The sequence below is a fragment of the Ahaetulla prasina genome, chromosome 14, assembly GCF_028640845.1.
Source record: "Ahaetulla prasina isolate Xishuangbanna chromosome 14, ASM2864084v1, whole genome shotgun sequence".
Taxonomy (NCBI): domain Eukaryota; kingdom Metazoa; phylum Chordata; class Lepidosauria; order Squamata; family Colubridae; genus Ahaetulla; species Ahaetulla prasina.
In genome coordinates this window covers 12,678,948-12,688,795 of record NC_080552.1, presented here as the reverse complement: position 1 = coordinate 12,688,795, position 9,848 = coordinate 12,678,948, and the positions used below count along the sequence as shown (strand labels likewise).

Here is a 9,848-nt window from a genome sequence, read left to right as displayed (position 1 = left end):
GTGGTTTTGCTCAACCAGCCATGGTTTAAAAAAAAAAAAGTTTCAGTCCCATTAGCAAACTAGGAAAATCTCTTGAAATATCATCCCTTTTTTTTAAAATTTGAATTTATATCCCGCCCTTCTCTGAAGACTCAGGGCGGCTTACATTGTGTAAGGCAATAGTCTTCATCCATTTGTATATTATATACAAAGTCAAGTTGTATTGCCCCCCCCCAACAATCTGGGTCCTCATTTTACCTACTTTATAAAGGATGGAAGGCTGAGTCAACCTTGGGCCTGGTGGGACTCGAACCTGCAGTAATTGTAATTGCAGGCAGCTGTGTTAATAACAGACTGCATTAGCCTGTTGAGCCACAAGAGGCCCCTTTGAAGACTCATTTGGGCCATCTCTATTGACCCATCTGTAACAGCTTGAAGATTGCCTGTGTTCACATCTGGGACCGTAAGTGTGTGACAGAATCTGCCTCTTGGTTGTGTTAAATGTTGGACTGATTTTTTTTATCATTTCCCCCAGTTGCCCTACGGTCTGTATGTAATGTGTGTGTCTCGTTAGCCAGCTCGAATTCTGTATCCGAGATGGGCCGGCATATAAATATCCTAAATAAAACTGAACCCAGTTTAATGTGACAGGTTATCTGGGTCATTGCGTTTTCTAACAGGAAGACTAGGAAGAGAGAAAGATTTTTCAGCTTTCAAGATTTTTATAATGGGCAAATTACTGGTTACTGGAATCTCGGGCAAGACTGTGGAACATTGTATTAATATATATATATATATATATATATATATATATATATATATATATATATATATATATATATATATATATATATATATGTATATGTATATATATGTATATATATGTCTTTGGTTATTCGGTTTTCTCCGCGTAAAATTGGAAGTGTCTTGGCGGCGTTTGACAAAATCTCATTCGTCATCTTCAGGCTTCAGCTTCGTGCTTCTGGGAGCAATGTGTGATTGCAGCTGTTTCTTCCTTTTTAACTGCTAGTGGGGGTTTGAACTGATTGGGTGGGAGCTTGGCTGTGCTCTGATTGGATGGGGTTTTTTGTGCTCTGATTGGCTGGGGGTGTGTCCTGTTTGGGTGGGGGCTTGGTTGTGCTCAGATTAGTCTGAGTTGCAGGGGGATTTGAGCTGGTGAGCTGCATTGCTGTTGTTTGGCTTCGTGTTTGTGGTCGTGCTACATCTTCATAGTGGGTGTCTGTCTGCTGTATGTATGGATTGGAGGGGTTTGAAATGGCTAATGTTGCAGCTGCGGTCTGGCTTCTGGTCCTTGGTCGTGCTTCCTGATCAGTGTGGGTTTGGGTCTGCTTTCTGGGTGCATGTGTGGTGGTGACATCCTGTGTGGACCTCGTGAGTGTGGTTCTGGTGTCATTCCTCGTGTTAGGGATTCGTTTGTCAATAAGGGCGGGTTTCCGAAGCCTGAAGATGACGAATGAGACTTCGTCGAAACGTCGCCAAGACACTTCCAATTTTACGCGGGAGAAAACCCGAATTTCCTGCTTGAGCAAGGAGTTGGACTAGAAGACCTCCAAAGGTCCCTTCCAAACATATATATATATATATATATATATCTCCAGGATGCTCTTGATGCTGACCCTAATTCCCACGCCTCCTCCTCCTCCTCCTCCTCTGATTCGGCTGCTGGAGGGGCTGGTGGCTAAGAGGCCACAACAGAAGGATGGATGGATAAGGAGACTCTTGACCATTTGTCTGAAATGGTATAGGGTTTCCTGCTTGAGCAAGGAGTTGGACTAGAAGACCTCCAAAGGTCCCTTCCAAATCTGTTATTCCGTTTCTGTTTAATATTAAAGATTCGGATTAAATAAATTAGCCTGTAGTTCAAATGGAAGAGTCCCGAGATTACAAATACCCTCTGATCCATTTCAACAGCAGGGCTGTATATCAATACTGATAAGCTGGGTCATTGCAGGAATTTCAAATATGATTTTTGAAAATATTATCTGCTCCTCTGCTGTGTAACTCACTGCGTCACAATCTTGTTCTGTCTACAGGAAAGCGCCGTAATTTGAGATAGCGATAAAAATGTTTTCAAAGACTCACTTATCTTGTAAGGCTTAAGTGTCTGATCAATAAATGTTTTACTAAGAGATTAAAGACTTCATAAATAATCAGGCACAATTTGACCGTGGTATGTTACAAGCCCTGAGATGGGGCTAATTAGGTAAGAGGACCCAGATTAATGGCTAAAAGGAAAAGTATAGCTTCTATATATGTTCCATAAGAACGAAGATACAAATCAAATTGCGAAAAAGTAGTTTTTTCCTGAGATTTCTTGAATCTAAAGTTACTTTGTCCTTCCCGAAAATAAGACTGTGTCTTATACTTTTTTGAAGCCCGAAATAAGCGCTTGGCCTTATTTCCTGGGAGGTCTTATTATTTTGGGGCGCATGGAGCAAGACGGGGCTCCTCTTACCGTCTTACCTGATTTCCAGCTCTGTCTCCCTAACCCTAACCAGAGGAAATGGCGGGGACCGGCTACGCATGCGTTTAAATATTTTGGGGGGAAGGCTTATTTTCAGGGGGGCTTATTTTAGCACATGAGCTCAAAAGCCTGATTGGGCTTATTATTAGGGGACTATTTTCGGGGAAACATGGAGTGGTTAAGACGCTAGGCACAAAATCGGAAGACAGTGAGTTAAAGTGCTGCTTAGGGGCTTCGAGCTAAGCACAGGAGATGGTGAGTTCTAGTCTCACTAGATTTAGGCATGAAAGTCATCTGGGTCAATTTAGGTCAATCACCAGATTAACAGAGTTGAAAGGGACCTTGTAGGTCATCTAGTCCAACCCCCCCCCAGCCCAAGCAGGAGACCCTACACTATTCCTGACAGATGCAGTCCAGTCTCTTCCTGAAAGCCTTCAGTGATGAAGCTCCCACAACTTCTGCAGGCAACTTCTGGTCCATTGGATGATTGCTTTCACTGTCAATTCCTCATTTCCAGGTTGAATTTCTCCTTGTTCTGTTACCATCCATTATTCCTTGTTTGGTTTTCAGGTGCTTTGGGAAATAGCTTGACACCCTCCTTTCTGTGGCAGCCCCTCAAACATTGGAAGACTGCTATCCTGTCTCCCCAGGTCCTTCTCTTTACTAGATTAGCCAGGCCCAGTTCTTGCAACTGTTCATCATATGTTTTAGTCTCCAGTCCCCTAGATGGCAAGTTCTAGTCCCGCCGTGGGCACAAAAGCCAGCTGGGTCTCTTTGGCTCAATCACCCAGGAAACAACGTGTTCTAGTCTCACCTTAGGGATGAGAGCTGACTGGGTGACTTTAGGCCAGTCTTTCTCTGTCAGCCCAACCCACCTCAGAAGGTTGTTGTTATGGGGAAAATAAGAAGAGGAAGGGATATTCGATACGTTTGTCTTATTTCTAAAATCAAGAAGAGGATACTTTTTAAAACAATATCTCTGTCAACCCAGCAATTAAAGTACTAGAAGTCACAACTTTCTAAAGTTGCCGAAAACAAAATGATGTGTTGCTTAGGGAGATCAAGGTTCTTTTTCCAGAAAAGTTCCAAATATAACCGATCAGCAGGATCCAAGAGGGAGCTGCAGGCCCGTGTGTGTGAGCCCTCCTTGCCTTGCCTTGGCACGGAAGGCAGATTCTCCACCTAGTCAATGGCAAAGAAAACATGCCTCTCCTTTTGATGCATCTCTTAAGTCCCTGGCCGCTTCGAATGAGGCCGTTCATCAAGTGCCTTCCACTGTCCCCTCCTGGGAATATCGCATCCGCACAAGCTCCCTTAATCCCTTTAAATCCACCCTGCCCATCCTCCCCCCCCTTTCTCCTTTGCCCTCGCCCTGTCCTTCAACGTCATTCTCTGAAAAGCAGCGCCATCATCCCCGGACAAAAATTCCATAGCCAGAAGAACGATTTCCAAAGAAAAAGAAGAAGAAATATGTTTGTTTTCCCTCGTGATGGTGCGTTTTAATTTATATAAAAACCGTCACTTTTTAACATCGACTGTACAAAGCCATTAAAAACAGGAGGAAGTGTGTCCCACAGCAGCGAGTTTTTAGTGTTTGATTCTCGGATTCTCGTTAATTAAAAACAAGGTTACAAACAAAACCCAGCTCGGATCGGGTCAGCAAGCATACTTGGAGCAAGGCACCTCTGCAAAAATCTGCCAGGATTTAAAAAAAAAACAAATAATAATTAATGCATAGGGGAAGACGGGGGGAAATCCGCAGAGGTGAGGGTTGAAACGATTCTCGCACGATTTCAAGGGGAAAATTTATAAGAGCGCGATCGGCTCTCGATTCTCCATCTGTAGCATCTTTTAGGCTTTCTGGATGGAAAACAGCCGTGCCTACTACCTCTTGGGATCAAAGCAAGACCGCGGAGGGTGGAGTGCTAAGTGCCAACCCACACGGGTCGAGGATTCCCTGTAATTCTTCAGAAGAAACACACACACACACACACACACACACACAATGCACATTCTCGGGCTGTTTTAGGAAGGGGCTATTTTAAAACCCAGGGTGGAAAGATGGCTGCCTTCCTAGATCACCTGTTCGCCGCGTCACTCCAGAATGCCAGGCCTTTGAGTCAGCGATTTGGGTCCTGCTCCATTTCGAGCAGACGGCAACAGGTGCCAGGGCTAAGCGGACATACCCCGTAAATCTCCCGGCTTCGGCGCTCCCTGCCCTTGGGCTTGGCACTCGCTTTCTTCGCGGGCCAGGAAGAGGCTGCTGGAGGTTTTATTCTCCCCTGCCCTTGACCCGTCCCCGCCACCTGGCTTGAGCCGGTCCGAGCGCTGGGACTCGCTCAATGCCAAGCAATCTCCAAACAGCCGAGGGAGGCATGGAGGTGCCAACCAGGCACTTGTCAAAAAAAAAAACAACCACAAAATTTCCAGAACAAAATGGGCGATCAGCTGCGCCCTCGGGCGCTGAACAGCATCATGCGGCCCACTCCATCTGTGGCCAATTCCTCTGGGTGGCAGCTGCGGAGAGAGAAGGCAGCTCGGAGAAGATGCTAATGGGGAGCCATGAGGATTGGAGGAGGGGGAGAAGGAGGGTATTGGGCTGGGTGAACTAGCTAAAACAAAACAAAACACCCAGAACCCCTTGCATTCGTGTCAAAGGCTGCCTGGCCTTTATCGCTTTCCCTCAGTTTCTTATCGGGTTCTTTCAATGTCAACCCAGGTTAGAAGGCCTTTAGGACAGGGGTCTCCATCCTCGGCAAGGTGAAGACTTCAACTTCCAGAATTCCTCAGCCATCATGGCCGGCGGGGGAATGCTTGGAGTTGAAATCCACGAGTCCTCATGTTGCCAAGGTTGGAGACCGCTGCTGTAGAAGACTTCTAGAACAGGGGTCTCCAACTTTGGTCCCTTTAAGACTTGTGGACTTCAGCAAAGCTGGCTGAGCAACTCTGGGAGTTGAAGTCCACAAGTCTTAAAGGGACCAAGGTTGGAGACCCCTGTTCTAGAAGACCCACATTTGCAGAGGCAACAGCTCGGCTGGCGTAGGAGGCATAAAACTAGCCCAGGTCAACTTCTGTCCAGAGGGCATCAGAAACAGCCCAGAAGCCACACACACAAACAAACACACACACACAAGAGCAAAGCTGCAACTCGGTCTGAAGAAAGATTCTGCCATGGAACAAGAGGATAACATTGAAGGAAGCAGCTTAATGGACAACCATGATCTGCTTGATTAGGGTTTTTTTTTTTTAGGCCACCTCAGCTTGAAGGTTTTGGGGGGCCTGGTGACACCTCCTTCCAATGTCCCTTCCAGTTTTCAAGAAATCTACACCTGGGCCTGTTCTTAAGGAGAGTGTCCAGAGCTACTAAATCCCCCCCACCCCCCCTTACTTTCCCACACATGAGAAAGTGGCAGCACGGAAGCTTCCGGCCTAATATGGCTTCCAAAGCTGATAAGAGAGGTTCCCACCACCTCAGGGCTTCTTGGCACAACCTGGAGCGGCCATGTGGCAGAGCCTAGAGAAGACGACAACCGCTGACGATGGGTCATCTTGAAGTCTCCTCCAAACAGCTCTGGATCAACAACCCCAGCAGCTTGGAGGAGCGCCATCAAGGCAACCTTCAGTTGACCAAGCCAAAGCCAAAACATGCAAATATGACTCTATGAGCCCAAAAAATTGTGCTAAAGAGGTTAAATCAGGAATTCTGAGTGGTGCGCTGGCCTCCGCCTCTCAACTATGCTAAGCCAGAGAAAAGCAACCGGGGAAAATATTCCCCAAACTGGATCTTTTGTGACTCGTGAATTCTGATATACCCAACCTTTTTGCCTTCCTTCTCTTGAAGGCAGGGAGGGCTCCAGCGTGGTCTGCCGGTAACCAACTCCAGATGTGGACGGTGTTAGCCCCCTCCCCCCCCCCCCCCCGGCCTCCCACAAGCAGGTAATCCCCATTCAAGCCTAACTTTTTGCTGTCTGTCTGAGCTGTGCACTTGCTACCAGGGAATGTCTGGAAAACTCCGATTTAAAAAAAACAACAACAACAACAATGAAAAAGGGAAAGAAAGGAAAATCTTCCCTCCTTCTTTATCTATTCGTCTTCATCTATTCTTTCGTGGAAGGAAGGAAGGAAGGAAGGAAGGAAGGAAGGAAGGGTGAGAAAGAAAGAAAGAGAGAGAAAGAAAGAAAAGAAAGGAAGAAAGAACGAGGAAGAAAAGAAAGAGAGAGAGAGAAAGAAAAAGAAAGAAAAGAAAAAGAGAAAGAGAGAGAGAGAGAGAGAGAGAGAGAAAGAAAGAAAGGAAAAAAGAAAAGAAAAGAAAAGAAGAGAAGAGAAGAGAAAAAAAAGAAAAGAAAAGAATCTCAGGACTCCTAACAACTCTCCAGAGTGTTAGATCATTTCACCTCCTGACCCCTGCCAGCCCCCCCTCTGACTTCAATTAGCCCCAGAATTCAAGGCTCAGCGCTTCTATTTACAAGACCTTTTCCTTCCCTTCCCTCCATGGCCTTGGCTTAAAAAAACAGACCGGAGGTGCAGAGTTGTGGGGTGGGGGGGGGGAGAGAGGGAACGGCAGGGAAATTTCACATCGTGAGCTAATTTCTTTATAAATAAAAGCCCAAAAGACGCGAAGTGGCCTGCTTCCTCAGGAGCCCTAGGCAGCCACAGTCTTCGTCCGGTCAAAGCTGGACGTGTTTTGTCTGGGTCACGTCAGTCCAACTCTGCGGTCCCATTGATGTGGGGTTTTCTTTTTCCATGTAGCACCGGCAATCCCCTTGGAAAACCAAGGATTAAAGGGGCAGCGCGCTGCCCTCCGTATCACTCCCCATCCCCCCCCAGCCCTCCACTCCCCCCCCCCATTCCCCCCAAAAAGAAGAAAAATTGACGCCCTGGAGGCTGCTTGTCCTTTCCTGCCAGAGGAGGGGAAGACCTATTGCATTCTGGGAAAGCTAGCGTGGTGCGCCCTTGTCCTTCTTCTCGCCTGGGCTCCCGCCACGCCAGGCCGGTTCTTGGCAAACCGGTTCTTGGCCGATGCGGTGGGCGTGTGGCCGTCGAGGGCGACCGAGGAATGGGTGACGTGCGGTGTCGACATCTGTACATCGGCGAGCAGGTGCAGGTGCATGCGCTTGGAGGAGACAGCCCTCCCCCCCACCGTCCCGTCCCGGGGGCGCCTCCCCGCTAAGAGATCTTGCAGTTGTTCCGCGAGCAGTTCTGCGGCGGGCTCTGTGGCGGGCGGATGGACTTGGAGCGCTTCAGGCTGTTGCCTTTGCTGCCGCTGCCCCCTCCACTGCTCGCCAGAGAGTACGAGCGGCCGTGCATCATCACGGCGTTCATGCCGTTGGCCATGGAGAAGGACTTCAGGTGGCTCTTGATGGTGACGGGAAGCGGCAGCTTATCGATCAGGTGGACCGGTGTGCAGGAAACGATGGCCCGACAACAGAGGTCTTGGAGGCTGAATACTGGAAGGGGGTTGGGGGTGGAAAAAGGAAGGAAAAGTTTAATTCTAGAAGGGTGGAGTCAAGGATATAAGTCTAGTATGGTCTGGTGACGAAGGCACCAGGCTAGGAACCAGAACACTGGGAATTCTAGCCCTGCCTCAGCCAAGTGCGTGACTTTGGGCCAATCACCAGGAGATGGGGAGTTCTAGCCAAGAAAACCAACTGGGTGACTTTGTGCCAATCACCAGGAGATGGGGAGTTCTAGTCCCGCCTTAGGCATGAAAGCCAACTGGGTGACTTTGTGCCAATCACCAGGAGATGGGGAGTTCTAGTCCCACTTTAGGCATGAAAGCCAACTGGGTGACTTTGGACTTTGGACCAATCACCAGGAGATGGTGAGTTCTAGCCATGAAAACCAACAGGGTGACTTTGGGCCGATCACCAAGAGATGGTGAGTTCTAGTCTCGCCTTAAGGCAAGAAAGCCAACTGGGTGACTTTGTGCCAATCATCAGGAGATGGTAAGTTCTAATCCCGCCTTAGCCATGAAAACCAACTGGGTGACTGTGGGCCAATCATCAGGAGATGGGGAGTTCTAGTCCCGCGTTAGGCATAAAAGCCAACTGGGTGACTTGAGAGCAAGAAAGAGAGAGAGAGAGAGAGATGATAGAGTGTTTTCCTGAAAATAAGACCCTGTCTTATATTTTTTTGAACTCTGAGATAAGCGCTTGGCCTTATTGCCATGCGCTCAAAAGCCCAATTGGGGGAAAGAAACACAACGGTGGCAGATGTAAAACACACAAAGCTGGCCTTATTGCTGCTAATGCGATTCATTATCATTCACTTGATTATTGTAGACCTATAAATAATCATTCTTTATAATAATTTATTTTTTATAAATAATCATTTATTACCCTGTTTTCCCCAAAATAAGACATCCCCTGATCATAAGCCCAGTCGGGCTTTTGAGAGCATGGCAATAAGGCCAAGTGCTTATTTCAGGGTTGAAACAAAATATAAGACAGGGTATTATTTTTGGGGAAACACGGTAGGCCCCCTGTGAATTCATGTTTCTGGATCTACAGGTAAGCAGCAACCCAGCAGCCCCTCTCCCCGGTGCAGCTAAACGCTTTTCAATGCGTATTTTGGCCTACCAGCTCCAGAAGAGGAGGGGCAGGAGAGAACAGGGCAACTTTCAGGGAAAAGAAAGGGCGCTTCTGTGCCAGGCAAGAGATTCGTCTCGGGCGCAGAAATTAGGCATTGCCATCTTCTGGCCAACAGATGAGCTGCACCCTCAGAGGAAGACAAGAAACTTGGCTTGCCACAAGAAACTTTTGCAAAAACTTAAGGGGGCTGCAGGCAGCTGGCAAGATGAGCAGCAAGGCCCCACCAATTTATACCTTTAATTATTTATGAATCAAATCTAATTTATTAATCCAATTCTTCTCTGCTGCGGTGCCTGCCTTTAATGGAACATCCTTCCCTCCTGAAATTAGATTAGCTTCATTATTTCTTTTGATGTTCCAGAAAGACCTCAAAAGCTGGTTATCGTATCAGGCCTGGGGGCTGCGAAGGAACCAAAGATGTTCTTAGGTGTTTCCATTGCTGAGCTGGCTATTTTTATTCCCTCTTCGCTTAGGCACGTCTCTTGTTTTTATAATATTTACTGTTAACGTGATTTCTATATGTATATATATTTTATATCTGAGGCTTCTGGTTTTACCCGTGTGTTGTGTGGTGAGGTGGGAGCCGTATACATTTGATTAAAGAATAAGTAGATGGATAGCTAGTTAAGTGGCTTTAATCTCCTGGAAAAAATTGAAATCTCACAGGAGGGATCTTTTCATAAAGGATGCTATTGTTCACACCAGCCTCCTAATTCAGTCTTTTATAAAGGATTAAGAATTTGTTAAGCCATTTCTGCAGCTACGTTAAAGGGCGAACTGTGCTCCAAGGGTAG

General features: G+C 47.1%; 1 protein-coding gene and 1 long non-coding RNA gene across 2 annotated transcripts in view; one reads left to right on the top strand and one right to left on the bottom strand.

Annotated features, from left to right (window-relative positions):
• The first annotated feature begins 4,973 nt into the window (after positions 1 to 4,973).
• On the top strand, positions 4,974 to 6,814 carry LOC131185070 (uncharacterized). The gene is made up of 2 exons (XR_009152085.1): positions 4,974 to 5,352; positions 5,487 to 6,814. It is a non-coding gene; the product is annotated as an uncharacterized LOC131185070 (long non-coding RNA).
• Positions 5,695 to 9,848, bottom strand: part of RAB40C (RAB40C, member RAS oncogene family) — a 58,744-nt gene continuing 54,590 nt past the window's right edge. Inside the window, exon 7 of the mRNA XM_058157164.1 lies at positions 5,695 to 7,911. Coding sequence (XP_058013147.1) covers positions 7,631 to 7,911 — 281 coding nt within the window. The 3' untranslated portion in view covers positions 5,695 to 7,630. The remainder of the gene's footprint in view (positions 7,912 to 9,848) is intronic.